General features: G+C 34.3%; 1 protein-coding gene across 1 annotated transcript in view; it reads left to right on the forward strand.

Annotated features, from left to right (window-relative positions):
* LOC150097213 (WD repeat-containing protein on Y chromosome-like) overlaps positions 1-25321 on the forward strand; it is a 64108-nt gene extending 38787 nt beyond the window's left edge. The window contains exons 5-13 of the mRNA XM_090407376.1: positions 7934-8086; positions 10609-10674; positions 13348-13585; positions 15057-15103; positions 15270-15401; positions 16184-16375; positions 16577-16768; positions 21909-22085; positions 24428-25321. Coding sequence (XP_090263502.1) covers positions 7934-8086; positions 10609-10674; positions 13348-13585; positions 15057-15103; positions 15270-15401; positions 16184-16375; positions 16577-16768; positions 21909-22085; positions 24428-25030 — 1800 coding nt within the window. The 3' untranslated portion in view covers positions 25031-25321. The remainder of the gene's footprint in view (positions 1-7933; positions 8087-10608; positions 10675-13347; positions 13586-15056; positions 15104-15269; positions 15402-16183; positions 16376-16576; positions 16769-21908; positions 22086-24427) is intronic.
* Positions 25322-26887: the final 1566 nt, after the last annotated feature.

Below are 26887 nucleotides of genomic sequence, written 5' to 3' on the forward strand. Positions count from 1 at the left end.
TTTAATTGGGCCGTTGAAAGGGAGAGAGAAAAAAAATGTGAAAGTAAATGTGATTCACATTAACCCAACTTTTATTCGCCATCCCCCCCCCTCCTCTCCGTACTTCTTTCAAATAATGTTTTAATGGTCCAGCTCTGCAACTAAATAACTCCATAGTGTGGAAAAAATCATGAACCGGCTAACTCCCCTTTAGTCGAAAGAGACCAGATAACGGTTCCTCAGGTCACGGACGGGATATCGAACCCAAGTTTTTCCGATCAAGGGATTCGTCTATACTGACTGGGTTACTGAGTCTCATTCTAAATATATATATATATATATATTTTTTTTTTTTTAAATTATTTAAACGCGAATTTATTTAAATTTCTTTAAATGAACTTATTGTGAATAATTAGTTAGGTAATAAAACTATAATTAGTTAATTAGCTATAATTAACTTTCATCAATAAATAAGCACATTCAGTAAACTATCATTCGTTAATTAATTAGTAAACAATAATATATTTCTAGCAGAATAAAAGATAAAGCTGGAATTTACTTCATTATGCACATTCTTCTTCTTCTTCTTCTTCTGCAGCTTCTCCCACTTAAGTGGGGTCACTGTTGATGATGAGTCTCCTCCACATCCTTCTGTCTTGGGCTCTCACCACATCCAAGTTCTTCATCCTCAAGTCCTCTTCTACCAGCTCTCTCCATCTCTTCTTTGACCGCCCACGCTTCCTCCTTCCTTGCACATCCATATGCATGACCCTTCTTCCCACATATTCGTCCTCCCTCCTCATCACATGACCAAACCATCTCAACCTTGCCTCTTGTATCTTCGGTCCCAAGTTCGTAACTTTCACTGTTCCCCTCACACAGTCATTTCTCAGACGATCCTTTCTGGTCACACCGTACATCCACCTAAGCATTCTCATCTCTGCTACTTCCATCCTGCTGATGTTATTTTTCCTCAGGGCCACAGTTTCTATAGCATACGTCATAGCTGGCCTCCCCACTGTCCTATAGATTTCGCCTTTCAGATTGATCGGCACCCTCTTATCGCATAACACTCTAGCCATCTCCCTCCAGTTCCTCCAACCCGCTTATATCCTGCATCCCACTTCCTTCTCAGCTCATCCATCTTCTTCCACTGTTGAACCTAAGTATCTAAAGCCCCTCACCTTCCTGATGACATTTCCTTCCAGCTCCAGATCTGTCTCCTGTCCGCCCCCCACTGTGCAACACATATACTCTGTCTTACTTCTGCTCAGTCTCATACCTCTCTCTTCCAGTACTTTTCTCCATCTTTCCAGTTTAGTTCCCGCTTCTTCTCTTGAATCTGCCCACAGCAAGATGTCATCTGCATACAACATTGTCCAAGGCGCATCTTTTCTCACCTCCTTCGTCACCACCTCCATCACAATATCAAACGGAAACGGACTTAATGCTGACCCTTGATGCAAGCCAACTGTTACTTGAAAACTTTCTGTCTGTCCCAGACAGGTCTCAACACTTGTCTTCACATTTCTGCACATCTCCCGCACCAACCTGACATATTTCTCCTGAACCTTCTTCTCCTTCAGACACCTCCAGACTTCTTGCCTTGGCGTATGCTTATCGTATGCTTTCTCCAGATCAGTAAATGCCAGATGTAGCTCCCCTTGTTTCTCTCGAAACGTTTCCATCATCTGCCGTAACCCAAAGATAGCATCTGTTGTTGATCTACCAGGCATGAAGCCAAATTGTTCCTTTATAATCTCCACCTCCTTCCTCAATCTTCCATAAAGAACCCTTTCTAGGATTTTCATTGTGTGGGACATCAACTTTATTCCTTTGTAATTTTTACAGTCTTGTGCATCCCCTTTACCCTTGTAGATGGGAACAAGAGTACCCTCTCTCCATTCCTCGGGTATATTTTCCTGTTGGCAAACTTTCACGAACAGGTCCCACAGCAGGTCAATTCCCTCTTCACCCAGTGCCTTCCATGCCTCCACTGGAATCCTGTCGGGGCCCACTGATTTTCCATTCCTCATCCTCTTCATGGCCTCCGTCACTTCCACTCTACTGATGTTCTGCACCATCCCCCTCAGAAGGCTGCCCATCTTCTCTGTGAGTCCTTGCATTTTCCTCATTCAAAGTCCCTCAAAGTATATTCTCAATCTGTTTCTTATGTCCACATCCCTCCATAATACTCTTCCTTCAGCGTCTTTGATCTGCCTCACATGTAAGATGTCCTTTACTGCTTTATTATGCACATTGACGAAGTAATTTATTTGAAAGAACGAAAAAAACATCTCATGATGATATACAAAAATACAATAACTGTTAACAGGAAGAAAACTTGACTAAATGTGATTATTGATAATGAACTTATTAGTTTATGATCGAACTGATTTTGTTGAATTTTTAATTTACATTGATTTTCACTTTACTTTTATTTCAGTTAGTTTTAAATACAAATTGTTCAGTGTAATTTTGCATTTTCATGGAAGCTAAAAAAAAATAATAAAATAAAATAAAATAAAACTACAGGACTTAATTATCCATGGATTGGGACCAAGAAATAGATAATTATGTTTCCCAACGTATGCAGGCCCCTAGCGGCAGCTAGAGATTTGTTGCCATTTTTTTCTAGGTAGCAAAACATGAATTTAATATGCTTATTATTCGTATACTTTTTCATATAAATCTTATGTAAAAGGAATATTTCATTTTCAAAATATTTAATATTTAACAGCCAAAACCTTATTTTTATTATTATTTAAAAAAAAAAAAGCTGCTTGCTGGTTTGATTCGATGTGGGATCCCTGATACAGTTTTCTTCTCGTAGTTCAGAAGATGTTTCTAATGATTTTAAAAAAAAATAAAACTATGATGACTTAAAAGCCTTTGTTCATCAAAGGCATTTAATTTTGTATATTTTTAAAATATTATAATAAACTATATATAAATAATTGGCATTTTTATTTACTTATTTTTATTTTTATTACTACAATAGTTAATTGGTTATCTAATTATTTTTTTAAGCAAAATATTGCCATTGAAAAAAATATCGGAAATGCTTTACCAATAAGAAATAGTATGACGTCACAACCATAAAATCTTGTTTGTTTCGCTTCATCATCTGGTCTACTGATTCACAACGGAACGTTATTATTACCTTATCCTATCTCTTTTGCAATATCACGAGGACCATCGAATAATAATCAAACGTGGAGTATTTTTTGCGTATACACAAAGAGACTACTTTCATTCGAATTTAATCAACCCATCAGCTCGTACATATATCTTCTTGTGTTTATTAGAATTTCGAAAACGCCTCGAGACGATGGCTCTCTAGAGAAATAAGAAATAATAATCGACGAAGCGTGTAACTTCTTCTCAGACTGTTCTATCAAGAAATATGGATCTGTGCCAAATTCCAAACACACTTTACGGCTAAAACTTTACTTGTTACAAAACAAACTATAACTCTAATGAGTTGTCTTTAATTAATTTTTATGCTTCTTAATTAAATCTTGTCTAAAGAATTCATCGACATTCTCCTGAAGTATCCATTCTTTTTCATAGTTACGATGCTCTCAGGTATCCAGTCAAAAAAAAAAAAAAAAAAAAATTTCCACTGTGCCTATGCCACTAGAATACATCATAAATAACCATAGCAACAATTATGCTAATTTCTGTAACTATATATGAAAGGATTTAATAATTTTCAAAAGTTTAGTTTCAAGATTTAACTAATTTAAATTTCAAAGTCAATTTACATTTATAATTTAGTTAAAATTTAGGATTTTTTAAATTTTACATAAGTTTTCTTTGTTTCAAATAGGCGTGCCTATTGCATACATTTTCATAGTTTATTGATTTAATGTAGCTTATTTATCGCTGAAATAAATAAATAAAATAAATAATTTATTTTATATTTAAAATTTATGTATTATTTATAAGATATGTTGTTTTTATTTAACTTTCAAAAATAGCTTTAAATTATTTTATAAAATTTTAAGAAAAGTTATACACCTTTAATTTTTTTCATATCCTAATATTTCAATTAATGATGTTTCTACGGTGTTGTGGCCGGGATAAGAATATAAGAATAGCTTCACTGTAGCCCATGCATGTCGTACAAGCGACCAAAATGGATACTCAAGAAGGGCAATGGATGGCAATGCTGCAGCTAATGAAACCTTAACGGAGACATGGTCATTGCTGCCATGATCAGAGCCCATTTATAAGAATATAAGAATAGCCTCACTGTAGCCCATGCATGTCGTACAAGCGACCAAAATGGATACTCAAGAAGGGCAATGGATGGCAATGCTGCAGCTAATGAAACCTTAACGGAGACATGGCCATTGCTGCCATCCTCCTGCCATGATCAGAGCCCATTTACCCTATCACCATGAAAAGGTGCACCTGAATTAATCATGATAGGTATTTTGTATCATCTATAGCATAGTCTACAGGTGTAAGTTCGCCAAGAGGTTTCAGGAATATTCGTGCCATAATCCTACTGGCCCATGACATCAGGGTAATTCCCCTCCCCAGGCTTTCACTTTCGTTCACATAACATGGATGGAAACGAGATTCATCTGACAAGGCAACTTTGTATTCCCTATCTTAAATGATCTATAATGGGAATAAATATAAACACCAACAAGACAAAATACATGGTCATCAGCAAACATCCAGCCTCATCAATGAAACTGACACTCAATTGGGAAAATATTGATCAAGTGTCAAGATATAAATATCTTGGTTGCTGGCTTAATGAAAGGTGGGATCCTGAAATAGATATAAAGACAAGGATTGAAGTTGCACGGAAGTCCTTCATGAAAATGAGAACATTATTCTGCAATAAAGACCTAAACATGGAAGTCAGATGCTGAAATGCTATATGTGGTCTATTCTGCTCTATGGAGTTGAAAGATGGACATTGAAGGCATCAACCATCAAATTGATGCCTTTGAGATGTGGCTATACAGAAGAATGCTGAAGATATGGACAGAAAAAATTACCAATGAAGATGTCTTAAAATCCATTGGCAAAGCTAAAGATCTTTTACAAATAATCAAGAAACGAAAAACATCATATCTTGGCCACATCATGAGAAACAGCAAATACCAACGTCTGCAAACTATTTTGGTTGGAAGGATTGATAGCAAAGGAACTAGAGGAAGAATAAGAATATCATGGTTTGACAACATCAAGATGTGGACAGGAAAGGGCAGCGCACAACTGCTGCCCTTTCAACAACTGCTCCGATTAACACAAGAACGCAGTTTGTTCGCCAAGATGGTCGCTGACCTTCGATAGAAGATAGCACCATAAGAAGAAGAAATGGTCTATTGACATCTCTCAGATGCAAAGTGTAGAATGTAATCGACGACGATTAGGCGTAAGCATGGGTATACCTTGACTGAGCGCATACCTCGGAGGCCCATATGGAGGAGGGGGAAGTTCGCTTATGGTTTCGGAAACACTGCGCATCCTTGCCGTAATTAAATGCAATTGGCTGTAAGCCACTACATCTTTTGTAATTGCATATGGCATTCTTTGGTTAGTGGTTCGAGTCCAAATACACTTACTTTGCTTATCATCATCATCATACAACTGCTCCAACCGAAGTATCGGGTGTCATAAGAATAAAAGTTCTTCATTTCTATCTTCTCCCATATTCTTTCGTCAGTAAGGTTCCGGTTAAAGTTTATTTCTCTCTCTCACACACACATCTACAAACCCAAAGGTTTCTCCTTTCCGGGGGTTAACAGTGTTAGGATAGCCTTCATCACCACAATAAACAGTGCTGGAGATCACACACTTTCTTATTGCAGTCTCTTATTAAGTAGAAACCACTCCGAATTACCAAATTTATTCTTCGCACAGCTGCTATATTTAATCTACATATTCTTAATGATACTATTTCTTCTTTCCTACACCTGTCTTTCCCAGATTTTGTTTTCATGAACCCTATCCAGAGAAGTTTTTCCTAAATCCAGAGAAGCCCAAAATAGTTTTCTTTCATGTTATGAGTCTCCATCATTTCCATTTATTACAAAAATCAAATCAACTTAGTTTATCACCCTTTTTTAAAACCAAACAGCTTTTCTTAGATCTACTTATATTTTATCCCTTATTCTTTTTACCATTATCCTTTCATAGATATTTACACAGTGATGCATTACTTCTTTACATTTACTACGCTCCCATCTGGAGTCTATGGGGAACACAATAATCTCTTTGGTCCAATTATCACTGTTTTCCCCATCCGTATATAGATGTCACACAATTTAAATCCTAAACTATCAGCAGCTCTGAGGAATCCAAAAAAAAAAATTATTTATCCCGGGATATTTTTCATTCTTCATCTTCCTTAATGGATCTTCAGCCTCTGGCAAACTTACTTTTTCATTATCTCTCCCACTTCTCTATTTATTCCAGCTGATTTTATTGCTGCTTTGATGTTTGTTTAATAAAGCTCTGAAACAATGTGGAAACATTATCTTAGAGATCATCCACTCCGTCCTAATTTCTATTCCGGAAGTCACAAGATTTGCATCTCCATTTATTAAAAACCTTTCTCATTACTCATTCTTCTATTCTTCTTCATTAACAATTTGTTGTTCACATGAATATGTTCCTCCAGATTATGTATAAACTAACCCATCTTTTTATCCTTTCTCTTTAATTATTATTATTATATTTTGACTTAACTGCTTCTTTAACTCTCTCAATTCGCAAACGTTCCGTTTTTACACACACACACACACACACACACACACACACACACACACACACACACACACACACACACACACACACACACGAAATTTCTTCCTTTTTTATTTACATTATCTGTAATTCATTCAAGGGCATTGGAACTGATCTGAGACTCAAATTCTTGCATTACTTTAGTCTGTTTTAACATCCACATCTTAAGCTTCCTAACCCCCCGCCTTATCACATTTGTTATGTAAATGAATATAAGTAACCTATGATCTCCATTTAAAGCTACTCATGGTAAACTTTGATATCCATGACTTTCCTACTCCATTTTATTGAAATCAAGAATGACGAAATGTATTATAAATTTTTGCTCGTCGTCTCAACTATAACTTGCAATTCTGTGGCTTTGTCTTTTCTCAATGTTTCCAATTTCGAGATTTTTTTCTATTTCATCCTATTTTATCTTCTAGAACCGGTGCTTGAAGATCTTTTTATATGCTTATACTCATAGCTTTCTATTTCTAAAATAATCAATGTCTTTATTTCCATATCTAGACCTTGTTGTGCTGTCATTTTCTTCCTTATTGATGAAAAAAGTAGTACTATTTTTAAATGATTATCCTAAAACATAAGCTTTTTCTTAAGTCCTTTCCTATTTTTCCCCTTTTTTTCTTCCATTTTGTCTTACTCAAATCCAAAACATTCAATTTCTTCTCCATCATAACACTCTTACCTGTAAGTTTCCACATCTTCAACGTTCCTATTCTGTTTCCTTTCCACTTGAGGTTGTTGACCATTTATATCCATCGAGCTATGATTCCTCTGTTTCTTTTTTAGCTGTAAATAAATCCACTGGTGGCTTGCTAGACTAGCCGCACCTTCACAAGAGCCTGGTTAGCCAGAACGTTCATGTTTATAATGAATTTTCATCTATCATCCATCTCTTACTTATTCCACTCCAGCCTCACACGTGTTCTTTCGGCTCAGACGTGAAAGTTGGACTTTGCAAGGCTTAATTTACTTATGTGATATAAAAAATTTAAATTTCAGTGAGTTTGGCAACAACGAATGTTTTAAAAGAATTGTTTTGTTAATTTGTTTGACTATCCTTGCGTGTTTCCCATCCTTTGCGGTTCGTACCAAACTCTGGTTTGGCACGAACCTTCCTATTTTGTTTTATTTTTATGTTTCTCTCAGATCAGTTTCATGTTTGTTTTTAATGCAGGTGACTAAATGCCCCAATGGCCAAGGAATCATTACCTGGGAGGAAGTGGTGAAGAATTTGCTTCAAACGCTAAAGCATGAAGATGAAACTAGCCAGAAAAGTACTTGTATTTTACAGGGTGGAACAAGATTCACTCGCTTACAGGATTCTAAGGTAGTTTTTAAAAGTAAATAATTGCTTAATTTTTCTCACAAGTACTTAAGACTGTTCGCGTGTGTATGGTTTCGTAAACAAACAGACACTGGTCATCTAATTACACTAGTGTGACATGCTATGTAGAATTTTCGGTTGTATGCCTCTCGTAATTAAATGAAAATTCTTTTTTCTTTCTTTTATTTTATATATTTTTAATGGATGGACTATGGAGATAAGATTTAATGTCATATCAGGTCTTATTTGACCCAAGAGACATTCATATGCCATTTGACATTGATGCGTATCGCTACATTGCTTCATTATAAGTTAGACTATCGCCATAACTTGCAGCGTTTAAAAGTAACATTCCTTAATTGTTCGATTTTATTGTATTCAAAGGTTTTCGAAACGAGTGAATTTAAAGAACCAATAACGTTTGTTTTAACCTCAGTAAAACTGCATCGAAAATATTTGAAATGTTGGTAAAAAAAAAAAAAAATCGTTTGCGGATGAGGCACTGGAGATGACAAATTTAGAGTGCGTTTTCAAAGTTCAAGTGTCGATGAATTTCGGTAGAAGATTCAACTCTTTACAGGTCGTCGTTGCCGATTTGGACTGATGATGATGTTGAAAAAGTGAGTACGAGAACTTTTGAACATCACCTCGTGCGATGATTTTTAAATCCTTTCTTTGTGTGCGTGTATATATATATATATATATATATACACACACACACACACACACACACACACAACAGATACAGTGGTCCTCAGATTAACAACGATAAGTCCTTTCTTTTAGTACTTTTTTCCTCTGTCTTTTTAATCATCATCATGCACATATCAAGGATTTAGGCCTAGCATGGCTTGTTCCGGCCTTAGAAGTCATCGTTGAATCGTTTAAGAGGACGTCCTGGTTTTCTTTTTCCTAATGGCTTGTACTTTAAGGCTTGTTTTGGTAATCTTTCTGTTTTCATTCTTTGAACGTGTTCCATCCATTTATGTTTATATTTTTTAATTTTTTCAATTACTGGTTCTTGGTTTAATTCTTTCATAATATCTTCGTTTCTTCTGTCATCAAATTAGGGTATACTTTGCAGTTTTTCTCATAAACTTCATTTCTGCTGTTGTTAATCTTTGTTTGTCTTTTTGTTCTATTGTTCAGATTTCTATCTATCCCAATGGCAGTAACAGGCCTTTAAGGCCCACAACATTCCAAGCATGCTTGGATTTCGTAACCGAAATACGAGGATAGAATGGTCACTCCTATGCCTCAAGGTATTCTTGGCTGTATCCCTGTGTGTTCACGGGGCAGGTTTGCCTGCTTGCGGGATGAAAAACACCAGATAAACTGGCGGAAAAAACCCTACTGCCCGCGCCCAAGACCGGCTAACTTGGCTATGGCTGAGGAAGCTCTTTCAGCTCCTCACGTCGGCGACGGGAACCGAACCTAGGACATTCCTTCCCCAGGCATATGGTTGCGAAGCGCAAAGCCACTAGGCTAACCGCGCGGACATTGTTCAGATTTCGCTTCCATATATTAAGACTGGTAGGGCTAATGTATTGTATACTTTTAGTCTGGTTTGTTTTTGAACTAGGTTTGGTTTAAATATAGAGTTAATTACACCTGTTATTTTTAAATATTTTGCAATTTTTACGTTTATATCTTTTTCATTTTCATATGTGATCGTACATCCTAGGTAGTTAAATGAATTAACCGTTCTAAGATCTTGTTATCTATTACTTTTTAATTATCTTTTTTTAAAATTTTTAATTATCTATTATGTCTTTTTAATTATCCCCCCAAAACAATATGCAATGCAGTGTTTCTTAGCAGAAGAAACATTGATAACATGCTTGCCGCTTGTCAGTGTGCAGTGATTTTTTACTTTTCTAATGTCTGATAACATATCTATAACGTTAATTTGTCTTTACCAACCATCCATCCGTTGATTTGCAGTTTTCAACACTCACCCTTAGGGTGAAATGGATAAGTTTTACGTTGGTAACCAGTATTTCGGAAATTTTCATTTCGATCCCATCCGTTTAGTTTTATAATAAAATAATTCTAGATAGTAAATTATTTTATATTACATACTTATGAAATACTTATAATATATCTTAAAATTATTTAATATTCTAAATATTTTTAAAATATTTCCTAATATTCTAAAAACTTAGCCTACACCTTTAATTTTTGTATATTATAATATTACAATTCATTTATAAAAACAATTATCATGTAGCATTGGTATGCAGTTTTCATACCAATGATGAAATTTTCGCATTCAGGTATATATGTAGAGCGTTGAATCAATGTGTGTTGAAAAATACTGAAGATAAAATTCGCGTTTCAAACTACATATTTTTTTTTACGGGACTCTTACTTAAGAAAGATAATGTGTTAGTATGTTAGTATATCCTAAGTGAAATTAAGCTTCAAATAATTAACTAGTTTTGCTTTTAATTTTTATTCTTTGTACTTTAAAAAGGTGACATGCAAACATTTCCCTATATGAGTACGTTTTTTGTTTATTTTAGAGGGAGTGCGTAGCGAAGATTATGTCCATTCCGGAACCATGTTTTGTATACGTCTTTATCGGACAGGTAAGCTGTATTATCACTTCTCAACGAAAAATAAACATGGCGCATACTTTTCGCACAATACAGGTGGAAACAGCTGCGACAAACTGATAAACAGGTTTTATTTTTCAGAGATGACGTGTCGAGGAAAGCGGCGGGGGGGAGTGAAATGTGACTGAGAATCATGATATCTGCAGAAATGAAGTAGCCAGCACTCAACAACAAAGAAGAAAAATTTATATGTCGAGTCTAGACACTTCCGTTCTGCTCTCTCTCAATTATATTCTAATTGCAATGTCACGCACTTTCTTCTGGTCTATAGTTCCATCGTGTGCATCATTAATTGTAATAATGATAAAATTGAGCCATTTTTTACTTTTTTTTTTCAGAACTACTTGTTAGAGGAAGAGTTATAGATTGCCGACTCCAGTTTTAAACGTTTAAAGAATTTCGAATTCTTTAATCAAACAAAAAAACTTAGAATGTATGATAATGGATAAAGGTCATGACCTCGGTAACTTCGAACTGGGGTTGAGATAGATGATCAGTAAGTGCATCTTGGAAACCTGCCCTGATTAGGATGGCCACGTACTGCAATGCCTCGAGTATACCGAGACACAACTCATTTTGTGTAATAAAAAAGAAGCATTAAATCAACTAGGATTAAGTGACTGATCGATTAAGTAGACGATAGACAGCATTTTAAAGTCCAAAATGTGTATTATAATGAGTCAAATTATCGTGTAGTACATCCAACGAGTGTGGGAAGAGTGTACCTACTCCTTCTCTAGTCATTCTACTCATATGGTATCCATAGTAACCGAGGATATCGTAATTCTGTAACAGCATTATGACAAAGTATAACTATGTAACCATAGTGATCTCTAACTTTATTTTTATAGCCTCAGAAACAAAGAACATGACCTTAGCAATCGAGATCATTTTTAGATAACAATAAGATTGTATCAAATTATAGGTGCACATTCCTAATAAACAATGAGTTCAAATAAAATAACAACGGAAATTTCTATCGCTATAGAAAGAAGATTTCTTTTTCTTAAACTATCGAAAATTCGTTTATTTAATCATACACAGAAAGCACATAAAAATTAACAACAGAAATCATATCGATTTTATGATCGTCATAGCAAAACTATCTTTTGTAAGTACAGCAACAATACTTCATTTTTGTAACCATAGAAACATAGCGGATGTAACTAAACACGTCTAAAGGCATGTTATCAAAATTGCTCATTTTCGAGCGTTCCTTCAACTTTTCTCTTTGTGTTTGTTCATCCCGCGTTCTGAATTAATATTCAGTCCAAATTATTAATTTTCTAATATTTTTTAGTGATGAAGCCTGCTTTGTGAAACAATCCTATTTTATGGTATAAACGCGTTTAAAATAATAAAAAACATTTGAATGGATGAAAGTAAATTGTGGATGATACATACTAGCTGCTGTTTTTTGCCGTTTGTCCATTCGATATAGATTCTACTTTCTTTTATACTCAATTTTTTCTTCAATAACTTATATAAGATAATTTACTTTAACTAATATTATTAATTGTAAATTTAGTTTGAAAATTGAAAAAAAAAAAGAATAATTATTTTAAAAAAAGATTAAAATACACTTATACACCCTTTTACTTTTCATATACAATACTTTGAAATTAATTGGTGGCGTATTAGTTCGTGATGCGGAATAATAGAAGGAGGAATCAATCGACCGTGAGATGCGGTGATTGATTCATTCAATCCAATACCCTTGGAGGGTAATGGATAGCAATGCTGTAGCCAATGAAGTTCTAACTGAGGCTCGGCTATTGCTGTTACCCTCCTGCCATGATCAGAGCTTTAATAGCTCAATAACACCTTATCCCTACACTGTCCTCTACAGATAACGGGGAAGATGAAAAGCACTCTTGCTTCGCCCCTTTAGCCAAAAAAAAAATAAAAATAAAAAAAAAATAGTTCGTGATGCGGAGGGATCAATCGACCGTGAGATGCGGTCGATTGGTTCATTAATGCCCTTGGGGGTGATGGATAGCAACGCAAAGCTGTACCAATGAAGTTTAACTGAGGTTCGGCTGTTGCTCTTACCCACTTGGGCGATGAGTTTTTGAGTTCGCTCTCTTAGGGTTTTTGCCTTAAGGGAGCACTTTGAGTCTCCGGGGAAGGTGTTCTCCGGCACGGCCCGCTGAGGGGCTTTGTCGGTGAATTATTTTCCTCGGAATTTGAGCGGTTCTGCTCGGTAATCGAGTTTCACTGAGTAGAACCAACGCTGAGATTTGGACGGTCTTTCGCCCACGAATGAGAGTGGCCTAGAGATCGTCCGATATTTTTGAGATTGAACCTTTACTTACATAGTCGATTGATTCATTCAATCCAATACCCCTGGGGGTAATGGATGGCAATGCTGTAGCCAATGAAGTTCTAACTGAGGCTCGGCTATTGCTGTTACCTTCCTGCCATGATCAGAGCTTTAATAGCTCAATAACACCTTATCTCTATACTGTCCTCTACAGATAACGGGGAAGATGAAAAGCATTCTTGCTTCGCCCCTTTAAGCCAGTCCTTATAAGGACTATAAGTTTGTGATGCGTAGAAAAATTATTTTTCAGTATTTTTCAGTCATAATGTTTGCTTTTCAAAATAATTGCAATAAAAAATCGTATTTTTCTCTCGCCAGAGTAGTACGGGACTGTGAAAATATTTGGACCTGATCTCCGTAGTCAGTTTTCATATTCGATAAATATTGAGATCATCGAAGAGACAGACGAAGACCAAATGAACCAAAGGATGACAAAAGGCTATGTAACGGATGCTGTTTATATGGCAAACAATGATTTTTACGCCTTCTCGACAACTAGCCGTTGCATTCATTTCATGGACATATCAGCAAGCACTCACTGGGAAGCATTTCGATTGTATGGTGAGTTGGTCGCTATTTCTGAATTCCAATTGAACACAGATAAACATTTACACACTATCCTTATAAAAAATAGAAGTATAACTTAAAAATAATAATCAATAAAATATATAAAAGTTGGGAATACTCATAAACCATTTTATTTTTTATATATTTTACCATAAATTTTTATCCATTACTACTTATTTATGATTTATTTTAATATGCACATTGTTGAATCATATGCACATTGTTGAATGTTTGGTAGCGTATTATATTAATTAAATGTTAAATATAAATTTTCGATGCTATGTGTTTAAAAAATGCATGTCCGATAAAATAAAAATAGAGTTAATAAAAATGAAATATATAAATATATATAAGAAAATAGACTTTGCTATCAAAATAACACAATCTCAAATGTTGAAGTATAGATTTCTATAAGTTATGCGAAACGTTAGAAGTATTACAATCATATGTATAAACAGTAGATCGGGGCGGCTCGTGCATAGGCACTGAGGAACCTGCAGCACCCCCAATTTTTCTGGATATATAAATATATATATTTATTTATTTATTTATATTTGCTTGTAATATTTAATTTTATCATCAACAATCCTATACAATTCTCTTATTTTGTAAAAAATAAATAAAATAAAACTCCATCTTGTAGCACTTAGGAGGGCGAAGGACGCTAGCAGCACAGTGTCATATTGCTACGCGCGCAAGCATATGCACGTCATAGTGAGATACGAGCTGTTAGCGTAATGCGGTACTGTCCGTGGCGCAGTTCCACTGTTGTTTATATGCAGTTTGCGCCAGTAGTAGAGTGTTCGTGTTTACTCTGTCTCTAAATATTTGGACATTACATTAAAGTGTTATAGTAATTTTTAAGTAATTTTAGATTATACCAAACTATAATTTTATCGATAATAAACAATATTTTTGCATGTTAATTTTTTTTTTTTTAATTTTTACCATAATTTTGAAATTTTATCCAAACACGTATGCACTGTACTTACAGTGTATATGTATATTTCGAAAGTTGAGCACCCCCACGATTTCAAGCCACTGCAGTAGACCTTAGTTTCTTCTGAACCAAGGAAGTCATTTTTTTTTCCTCGATAAATTTCGCTGTAGTATTAAAGGCATTCAGTTATTTTTTCAGACCTGAGTTCAGTTTTTCCAAAAGCCTCTGTAAGTTTTCGTAATGTCAAAAAAAAAAAAAAAAAAAGGTTGAGTAGGATTAGGCTCTTCAAAATCATCTTCTTGGCAGTTCATTCACATCTTCAGTAGAGATTTCTCAACCCAAATGATTTGCTATCTTAACTAGTCGTTGATTCAGATGCTGAAAATTTTAAAACTTTTAGATCGTTGGACTATAGTTCGAATGTATGTGATTGATGAATGATTTAAGCATTAAATGAATTAACAAAGATTTAACATAATTCAGTTAATATATACTACTAATTATTATTATTATTTTCATCACCAGACATGCCTTCTGTTCCCATGTGTCTTGATTACTGGTTCGACGAAGACGTGAGTATTTTTGTGATCAAATGCACATTTTGAATATCCTCATAGGGACGGGTATCATTATCTGTTGCTATAGCAACCACCCAATACTATAGTATTGGATGGCTGCTATAGCAACTTGTGGAATATTGCGTTAAAGACAGTATCTAATTTCTTACATATTCAACAGGATCCTGATGGCGAATCTCGCTTGTTTTTTGGTGACAACTACGGACACGTGCATATTCTTACATTTTTTGACCCGGTGACTTCGCTTTTCCACAGGCAGAGCATGGAAGGCGTTCAGTGTGTGATGTTTTCGGTAAGGATGATTTAAAATTGGCAGTGCTTGAGATAAATTAATAAATTCTTATTTACTGATATTCTCCTCATATTCACACTTTCAATATTACCAACAATACTAAGTCGTTCCAATTTTTCTGATTAAAGTGCTTTTAACATCAAAGAAAATATAAAAATCTCTCTTAAGATAAAAGTGCTGCTGTAAAAAATATCTATGGCTTTCCTAATCATTCAGTATGAGATAAAACCTTTTAAAGTATGAATTTTAAATAAAAAATATCTAAAATATGTTTTAGATATTAAAATTTGATAAGGAGTTAAAAATAATTGAAAAGGCTAAGTTGTTTAACCACTTTGACATTTCGAGACATCCTCTAATCTATAGATAGCTAGTACATATTTTATTGTACAATTTAAATAAATTAAAACATTACTTTTTTTAAAACAAAACGTCTAAGTGTATTATACGTTAGACGAAAGTAACTCTAAAACAGAAACTTATTATTATACTTTCATATAAAAAATAAAATGGTGTCTTATTAAATTCTAATTAAATTTTAGTATATCAAATGATTTCAAACTTTCTTTAGTCTTATAGATATTATAATATTGTGATACATTAGTTACATTATAATATTATGTTACATATTAAGTTACAAATACACTTTACCAAACTGTAAAGTGTATTACAGTATACACTGTAAGCAAACTTATGTATTTAGTTGTTGTTGTTTTTCTAATTATACAACCAAAGAATTTATTTGGTTATTCATTACACTACTGATTTTCTAACTTCCACAGGATCTCAACACAACTCAGAACCAAAGATGCGTACGCCACCTAGTGCTAGCAGACGTCCACAGCGATTCCATTCGCAAATTCATCTATGTTCCAGAAAGCGAAAGTTTTTTCTCCTGTTCATTGGACACAGAACGTCCCCTAGTGTTCAGAACTACATGCAATCGACTTTCCTATACTTATAAAACAAAAAAGGTAATATTAGAAAAAAATATTAAAAGTAATATTAAAAATAATTTAGGCATTAAAATTAATCTAGCATTAAATATTTACTAAAGATTTATTTTAAACTATTTTGAACACTTTAATTCAAACGAACATAAAATAGGAAATTTATTTATATTATAGCTATTATTCGTTTATTTATTTGTTTATGACATTTATGTATACTTGCAGGGCGTTCGTTGTTTTGACTATTGCAAACGACTTTCCCTAGTTGCGACAGGCAGTAAGGATTTCTTTGTTCGCCTGTGGAATGTATACGTAAATACATTACCAATTGCTGTTTTTAAGGGTCATTGTTTTCTTGTGGTCGACGTACACTTTCATCAAGATAACAACTGGCTCTTTTCGATGTGCAAAGAAGGAGTAAGTTGAATATTTATGAATACACTTTCCTATTAGGACAATTAGGAAATTTGAAAACATTTGCACGCAGCATCTTTCACACTCCAGACAAAACGACTAATTAAAAAAAAAAAATGACGTCATCTTCCACAAAATTGTCTTTATTGTTGAAATTGACATTTTTACAGACATTGCTGTCTGCAATTTGTGTTTTTTTTTTTCTTCCAATTCTTTTCTTAGAAAAGGTTACCAGTCGTGAATTGCAAAACAACCCCCCCCCCCACACTCTTCCCTCTCTTGAGTGCAAACATGTGCCGGTAATTAGTGTAGAAAACTATTTTCAGATAGTAATTAAACTACAGAGAACATTCTGACAAAAAAAAAAAAAAAAAAAAAAAAACCCTCTTCGACAGAGGTTTGGGTTATTTTAGGTGAGGGGGAGGGGGAGAAAGGAGAGTTGATCTGAACCAGGTTCCAAGCTAGCAATATTTTTTAGATTTGTATTCATATATGAAAATAAAATACAGGTAATCCTCGTATAACGCGGAAGTTAAGTTCCATAGAAATGCCGCGTTATGTAAATCGCGTTATGCGAGACTCAGATCACATAGAAAAAGTAGGGTTAGGTTCCGAAATCGTTTTTTTTTATTATGTAAACAATAATGACATACTCAACAAAATATATTTTATTTAATTCAGGAAATTCATGTAAGTTTACAAAACATATAAACTATAAAACAAATCCACCCTATATATATAAAATGATAAGCCTTTTTTGAGTAACATTTTTCTGTCACGTTTTTTTTCAAGTTATTTGAAACGTTTTGAAACTCAAGGGGAGATCGGTCTACCAGTCCGGAACTCGGGGGAAATGGATGCCGGGGAGGGGAGCCCCCTTTCGAGTCTTCTAAATTCGAGTCATCAAAATTCAAGGAGAACTGGCCTACCAGTCCGGAACACGGGGGGGGGGCGCCAGGGGGAGTCTCCCCCTAGTACATAGTATAAACTTATAAAATTAAAAACTGTACGCAAACTTCATTGCACATAATGCATAAATGTTTTAGGCAAAATAAAATAAAGTGCATTTTTAATCGTCATCACTGTCTTCAAAACGAACATTTCATAGGTGTTCTTTATTTACGAGTGGCCGGACGTCTTCATCACTTGAAATCTCGTGGACATCATTAGTATACAGTTGTATCTCACTAATCCGAACCCTCCAGTAATCCGAACTGCAGTTTGAAAGGGGAAAAAAAAGTTTTATTTATTACGTATTATTATTTTTATTTTATTATTATTATTATTTTTTTTTTTTTTTTTTGTAGAAATAAGGCATCAAAGGACATCGTACATGTGAGGCAGATCAAAGACTCTGGAGGAAGGATATTAAGGAGGGATGTGGATATAAGAAACAGATGGAGAATATACTTCGAAGGGATTTTGAATGAGGAAAATGCAAGGACTCACAGAGAAGATGGGGAGCCTTATGAGGGGATGGTGAAGAACATCAGTAGAGTGGAAGTGAAGGAAGCCATAAAGAGCATGAAGAATGGAAAATCAGTGGGCCCTTAAAGGATCTCAGTGGAGGCATGGAAGGCACTGGAGGAAGAAGGAATTGACCTGCTGTGGGACCTGTTAATAAAAGTTTGTCAACTGGAAAATATACCAGAGAATTGAAGGGAAAGTACTCTTGTCCCCATCTACAAGAGTAAAGGGGATGCACAAGACTGTAAGAATTACAAAGTAATAAAGTTGATGTCCCACACAATGAAAATCCTAGAGAGGGTTCTTGATGGAAGGAGGGGGAGATTGCAAAAGAGCAATTTGGCTTCGTGCCTGGTCGATCGACGACAGATGTTATCTTTGGGGTACGACAGATAATGGAAAAGTTTCGAGAGAAGCAACGGGAGCTACACCTGGTATTTATTGATCTGAAGAAAGCGTATGATAGAGTGCCAAGGCAAGACGACTGGAGGTGTCTGAGGGAGATGAAGTTACCGAAGAAATATATCAGGTTGGTGCAGGAGATGTACAGAAATGTGAAGACAATAGTTCAAACCTGCCTGGGAGAGACAGAAAGTTTTCCAGTGACAGTTGGCTTGCATCAAGCGTCAGCATTAAGTTCGTTCCTGTTTAATATTGTGATGGAGATGGTGAAGGAGGAAGTGAGAGAAAACGCGCCTTGGACTATGTTGTGTGCAGATGACATCGTGCTGTGTGCAGAATCAAGAGAAGAAGTGGAAGCCAAACTGGACAGTTGGAGGAAAGAACTGGAAGAGAGAAGTATGAGACTGAGCAGAAGTAAGACCGAGTGTATGTGTTGCAAAGTGGATGGCAGCCAGGAGACAGATCTGAAGCTTGAAGGAAATGTCATCAGGAAGGTCAGTGACTTTAGATACTTAGGTTCAACAATGAAAGAGGATGGTGAGGCTGAGAAGGAAGTGGGATGCAGGATACAAGCAGGATGAAGGAACTGGAGAGAGATGGCTGGTGTGCTATGTGATAAGAGGGTGCCGATCAAGCTAAAAGGCAAAATCTACAGGACAGTAGTGAGACTAGCTATGACGTATGCTATGGAAACTGTGTGCCTGAGGAAAAATAAAATCAGCAGGATGGAGATAGCGGAGATGAGAATGCTTAGGTGAATGTACGGTGTGACCAGAAAGGATCGTCTGATAAATTACTACGTAAGGGGGACGGTGAAAGTTACGAACTTAGGAGCAAAGATACAGGAGGCAAGGTTGAGATGGTTTGGTCATGTGATGAGAGGGGGGGGAGGAAGAGTATGTGGGAAGAAAGGTCATGCAGATGGATATGCAGGGGAAGAGAAAGCGTGGACGGCCAAAGAAGAGATGGAGGGAGATGATGGAGGAGGTCTTGAGGATGAAGAACTTGGATGTGGCTACAGCCCAAGACAGGAGGTTGTGGAGGAGACTCACCAAAAACAACGACCCTACTTAAGTGGGAAAAGCTGCAGAAGAAGAAGCGGATTATTTTGCGTACTATTATTTTTATTTAATAATTATTATTTTAACTATTATTATTTATTTTTTTATTATTACAGTACAGTATTTTTTTCATACTGTCGATTGTACAGTTATAATGTAGGCCTATTTTGATTTATTGTGTGTTCACGTTTGCTTGGGAAGCCGTAGAACCTGAAGCAATTCGAGCATCATGGAAAAAACTGTGGCCTTCTAGAATTTACCAAGATAACTACTGTGACACACAAAAAGAGGAAATTCAAAACGTGCATAATTTGGTTAAAAATATAAATCCAGATGTTGAAATTTCTCAAACCGATGTTACGGAATGGGTTACAGGTAGAACCGGGAGTGAATTGGAAATCGAATCAGATACTGAAATTATAAATATGACGCTACAAAATGAGTTAGAAGACGATGATGACAATGAAGAACTGGAAGAAAAAAAAAATAAAACAGGAAGAGGCAGCTGACAGTTTAATATGCGTGCAGAATGCTCTAAGCAGAATGATACGCCATTCCCCAAAGTTTTATTGCTAATGCACCTCCGAGAAGAAACATTCGAAAAAAGTTTAGCTTCCAAGAAGCGAAAAATAATCAGTGACTTTTTTACAGAGAAATAAAAAAAACTTTTCTGTGTGTTATTTTGTGAAACTTTTTTTTGTATTGTGTACAAGAAAGTTATATTTTTAAGCAAATTAAGTTACGTACTGAACTATGCAGTTTTATTAAATCAGAATCCTGAACAATACAGGTACATACAAACTAAATTTTTTACTAAAATAAACTTGTATTATTTTTAAGTTTTACGTTACAGCACAGTAGCTTTTTTTTTTCTATCATTACTTCATTTATTTACAGAATTAAATTGGTGTACCATCAGAATCTGATTATTTTTGTCTTAAACACTAGTTATTGTCTGTTGGGGGAAAATTCGCTAATCCGAATGAGCAAGTTTTTATTAGTTCGCATTAGCGAGCTACCATTGTAATTCTCATTGCATACTTCGGCTAGTTTAGTTATCAAGAAGTCAGTAATAAGACCTTGCTTACCCACTTTGCTGCAATTTTTTATTAAGTTCATAATATGGAGCTAAACAAATATCCAATTGTCTCGTGAATTTTCCGGAGAGCGCTCCATTGAGGGATCATTATCGGTAAAATAACTTTCTTGCCAAGTCCAATCCTTCTGTTAATTTCTTTAAACTGAAGTCTTTAACGGATTCATCAGAATCTTCGGTAGAACTTTCTCTCCGCCATTTGGTTCGACGTCATCTATTAATTGTACCACTTCCTCCTCATTTAAATCTAATTCCTAACCTTCACTAATTTCGTTTTCAACCATATCGCAAAAGCGCTCTAAATGGCCATTACTATAAAAATATTTTTTTTTTTTTTTTACATAAAAAAAGAGCATTACATATTGTATGTAACTCACCAGAAAATAAAGTGCTCAGCTTGAGATTAACACGCTTGTGATTTTTAATGCGCTTTCCTGGCAGAAGATAAATTTCAACAATAAACACTTCATACGGTAAACAATTGAAGTACATGCCTGGTACAGGGTATTTCTCCAAATATAAATTCGCTACTTATAACTACATGCGCGATACGGGCAGACGCAAATTTAACGAAGATAAAATTTGATATTAAAGTCGCGCGTTGAAAAATATATGAAAAGATAAAGGGTCACTACAATTTGTAGACCGTGTTATATCGAAACCGCGTTGTATAAGTACCGCGCGTTATACGAGGGTTACCTGTATTATTATTATGATGAATGTATACTAATGGTATGTATACTTTCTTGCTAACAGGCGGGGGTCTAATATAAGTTTGTGTTCACTAAAATCCCTCTATTACGCCCTCATCTTTCTCGTTTATAAATAACATTATTATTATTATTTAGATATCATGTATTATTTTAGCAAATATTATGTGTTTAACTTCTTAAAAGTATATGAATTTGAAACTATTTAAGTTTATTATGTTAAGTTAATATTAATATATTAAAGCTATCGATTGTACAGTATGAATACTTATCCGCTGTTTAAAATAAAAAAATAAATTGGACCCTTTTGTAATTTGGCAGCTCAAGCAGTTGCCAGTGAAAGGGTTACTTTAATATTTCAATAATGTTATTTGGCATTGCATGGATTATTTTTATTTATCTTTTAGGAATTAAGAGTGTGGGATGTTATCGAACGCAGCTGTTTGAAGCGATTACGGATTCGGTTTCCCGTTTTCGACTCCATCGGACGGCAAGTGGAATTTGGAATATCGCCCTTTCATATGGAGACACCAGATGGCAGCAGCATACTGGTGACATGTTCAGAGGCTACAACCGAATTTAAGGTAGTCATAATCTTCGCTAAGGTTTTATGTTATGCGGGCTTTAAGTGGTCAGTCTAGTTTCTTTCATGAATTCTCTCAACCTCCCCCCCCCCCCCATAAAACCCCTATATTCTCATTTGGGTACATAACCAGGCACCAGGCAAGATAAAGACAATAATAAATTTAAAAAAAAAGAGGTCAAACTTGATGTTGTTATTTAGGGCACGCGAATAAACAAGAATTAAGATTTGGTGCATTTTTGCTGGTTCGCGTTGTCTTCCTTGTCCAAGAGTATTCTATGTGTGTATTCGCGAAGCCAATTTGCCTGTTTAGAGGGACGAACCCCCCCCCCCCCACTTTCTGGAGAAAATCCCTGCAGATTCCGTATGAGACTGGCTAACCCATTATTTGCTTAAAAACACCTGATGGGGGGGGGGGGGTTCTCGCCATGGACGGTATTCAAACCCAGGTATTTTCAACCAAAGAACTCTGCCGTAATCAACTGAACTAAAGGCTCGTTTATTGATGTAAACATATTGATATTGAAATAGACAACTTTTTTTTTTTAATTAGTCGAGTTTCAATTTTTTTTTTATAAATTTCCAAAAAATAACAAAAAAAAAAAAACAGATAATTTTGGGAGAATTTCTTTCTTTTACTTGTATCAACATAATTTAATAAAAATTATAAAACACTCTGTAAAAAAGTTGTTTCCCTGTCTTATTGCGTTTTATATTTTCTTTAGTGAAATAATCATAATCTAAAATATTCATATTAAAAATAATCCTTATTTTCTAGCCATACAAGGCATATCCGTCATGTAACTAACGTTTTTTTTTTTTTTTTTTTTTTTTTTTTTTTTCATCATCGCCTGTCAAGGATTTAGGCCTAGCATGGCCTATTCTGGCCTCAGAAGTCATCATTCAATCTCTTAGAGTGATAGTGAAGTCTGATTAGCGGAATAATGAATTCATCATTATCATCATCATGCATATCAAGAATTTAGGCCTAGAAGTCATCGTTACATCTCTTAAGAGGACGTCCTGGTTTTCTTTTTCCTAATGGCTTGTAATTTAAGGCTTGTTTTGGTAATCTTTCTGTTTTCATTCTTTGAACGTGTTCCATCCATTTATGTTTATATTTTTTAATTTTTTCTATTACTGATTCTTGGTTTAATTCTTTCATAACTTCTTCGTTTCTTTTGTGATCAAATAGGGTATACTTTGCAGTTTTTCTCATAAACTTCATTTCTGCTGTTATTAATCTTCGTTTGTCTTTTTGTTTTATTGTCCCGATTTCGCTTCCATACAATAAGACTGGTAGGGCTAACGTATTGTATACTGTTAGTCTGGTTTGTTTTTGAACTAGGTTAGGTTTAAATATACTGTAGAGTTAATTACACCAGTTATTTTTAAATATTTTACAATTTTTAGGTTTATATCTTTTTCATTTTCACTTTTATTAATTTATTATTTTTTTTAATTACATCCATTATTTTGAAATATTTTGCAATTTTTAGATTTCTATCTTTTTCATTTTCACTTTTATTAATTTAATTTTTATTTTTCATATTTTATTTTATTTTTACTTTTTATATTTTTTATTTATTTATTTTTATTTTTCATAATTTTATTTTAATTTTTTTATATTATTTATTTAGTTATTAATTTATTCTAAATAAATGATATTATACAGAGCTTGCACCACATTCAAATTAAAATTTTCCTCTAAGAATGAAACCTATTATTAAATTAAACGTAAACTGTTGCAGTTCAAATAACTTTGAAATGGAAATAAAAAAAAGAAAATATATAATAACTTCGAAGTATTTTTAGCTGGCGCCATAGCTATTGTTTGCAAAAACATTGAACAGAATTATAGAGACTATAAATAGACTATTTAAAATTCCACACGACAATGATAAGCTGTTTATAAATAATAAATTCCACGTTACCGGAAATAGCAATAAGGAACATGTATAAAGAAATATTTGTGTCGATTGCATGATGAACATTTATCGAAACATTAATAAAACAATTCTAGAAACATGTATAAAGAATTATTTAATTGCTGTAAAGTTTAGAAATTGACATCAATTATGTATACCTATGTTTTTTTATATATTTATATTTAATATAAATATAAATATATATATTTAATTTTTTAACTGAATTGGCGAATAATAATGCTATTTTATTACAAATTTCATTTAAACTACAGCACGTTATTGTTTTTATTTATTATAATTATCTTTACTTTTTAAAATTGATTTAATATAATTATATGCAAATAACAATAATTTATATTTAGACGTCACGTGTTTTTGTAATATAAATTGTGCGTATTTATCTATTTTCTCGTAGATTATTGAACCAAATCCTGAAATTGTTGAAGAGGACTTCGCCGATGTGGTTCATGATCCAACACGAGAAATAGACAAGACTCGCTTTGCTGAAAACGATGAAGGGAAAGGTCGAGAATCTTTATCTGCACCTCACGCAGTTAGTTTTAAAACTGAAGAAAAAGACGAAGAAAAAATTACCCGTAACGGAAACAATGTGAGGTTTCAAGAAGACTCCGGTCCGGTGACTCCTCCACCACCTGCACAAAAGGAAATTGCGTCCGCCAACGTCCATCAGGAGCCAGAGGGAGAACGGAGCAGTCCGAAACCCAGCTACGAGTCTCTGGTGACGCAGTTTCTTCCCAACCAGATCGATACTTCTTCTCCGTTTGAAGTTCCGCAGACAAAACCCACCAAAGAAGAACTTGACGCGATGAATCGCTTTGTTCGAAGGGGTTCGCCGTTTGCTTCGCTCAAAACTTACGGATTTCAAGATACGGAAATTGCCAAGCTGCCAATGAGCAGACGCATGGTCGAGTTAGGTCTGAAGTGCGAATGTTCGGCGGATCTTGTCAATTTGGAAATTCCCGAGAGCGAAGAGATCATCGACGACGACTGGAGTTAGTTCAGAGAGAGAGAATCCGAAATTACTGACACCTCATAGTGCTTCCATAATATGGAGACCGATTTATTGAACAGTTTCAATAGTTCAGGCCTAGAACATGTATAAAGAAATATTATATCGTTTGCGTCTAGAAATACGTGCAACGAAATCGATTGTTACGAAATATGCATAATAAAATAATTCTGACACGTGCATAAAAAATCGCTGTGTTGCTGAATACAGTTGTTAATATTGGAAATACAAGATTTGACAATAAATTAAAGATGCTACATTAAAAATTATCCCCCTTCACTGATGTCGTTTTCTTTCTGTGTCTGCGTATTGAATTCCAGCTATTCCCACATTTTCTTAAACGACTATGACATTGTCTTTAGGTGGAGGACAAATTCAACTTCCGTTGCGAGTCTACAAAGCGAACGACAAGCATTCCAAATTTTTTTCTTTTCAGTTTCAATTTCTTACAGCAGATGGCATTATTTAAGTGCTAAATTAGTATAAATTAATCGATTGGTTTGTATGAGAATTTACTAAGAAATATATGTTTTTTTTTAATCGATATATGTTTTATTGTATATTTAACTTTTAAACAAAGTTTTAAAAATTATCAATAAATTTTATTTCTTATTCAAATTCAATAAATGAAAAGTTGTTCACAGATCTGTGAAAGAACGTGACTTATGAATCAATCAACGCACAAGAACATATTCTCTGTTATACTTAAAACTGTATTGAATGGTAAATATTATTTTTAATTAATTTTCTCTGTTAGGAAAAGTGAAGAGTAGAAGCAAGCTGCTAGACCTTTCTAATGACTGAAAAGCACGTGAAACGTACATTAACGACGATAAATTAATCAACTTTAATTTATTTTTCGCTACACTATCATTAGCGCCCACTTTCGATCAAGACGCGTAATGCTTTTCATTCGGTAATTTTTAATTGCATGACAAATTAGAACGAAAAAAATAAGTAATTCCAAAATTTGCCATCAGATGACGCCACAGAGTACAATTTATCAGCGCCAACTGTATTGTATTTATCGGTTCTATTTATTTTACTTTTATGTAGATTCTGCTTATTACTAAGAATATGTGATTTTTTTAAAAAATTCTATTATAATCAATCAATTTGAATATAATTTTGTCTTTGGTACTCTTTTTAAACGAAAATTTGAAATAGAATAGAAATAAAAATATTTGCACATTTAGATCATGAGTAATTTGTGTTACTATTTTCTTTACAATTTTTACTTTAAAATGAAATAAAATATTTTACTTCTATTTTATTTCAAGCTTTATTTACTTATGAACTTTTTAAGAAAATCATTAAACACTCAATATTATTATGTATATATATTAATTTTTGAAAATACACCTTATATTGTAATAAATCTTATCCTTTATTATTAGCGGTGTATGAGGGTTAAAATTGATCTTTAGGAAAAATTATCCATGCTATATTTTAATATTTAGGAAAAATTATACATGCTATTTTTAATTATATGTTCTTATTAACTGTAATTTTTTAATTTAGCATGTTACTTGAAGTTTCCATTGATTAGGCGGATCACAAAATAGGATAACGTGGGAAGAACCACAGAACTAACATTGGCAGCAATAGCAGGTCGAGGGAAAAAAAGTTTTAAATAGCATATGGTATCTGTCAAGAGCATGGTTTGTAGTTGAAGTGCGATGAGTCAGTTTTTTTCTTCTCCTTTGTGATCTACATCACCGATATCTTTTTTCCCCCTCAATTTCGATTGAGTAGGCTAGACCACAGACACGTGGTGCGCTATAAACAACTAAATGTTTGTATAAGGGAATCCTGTCCTTCGGAGATCTGACGAGGCTACGAATA

The sequence above is a fragment of the Typopeltis vanoorti genome, chromosome 17, assembly GCF_054136105.1.
Source record: "Typopeltis vanoorti isolate ZY-2024b chromosome 17, IOZ_Tvanoo_1.0, whole genome shotgun sequence".
Classification (NCBI taxonomy): Eukaryota; Metazoa; Arthropoda; class Arachnida; order Uropygi; family Thelyphonidae; genus Typopeltis; species Typopeltis vanoorti.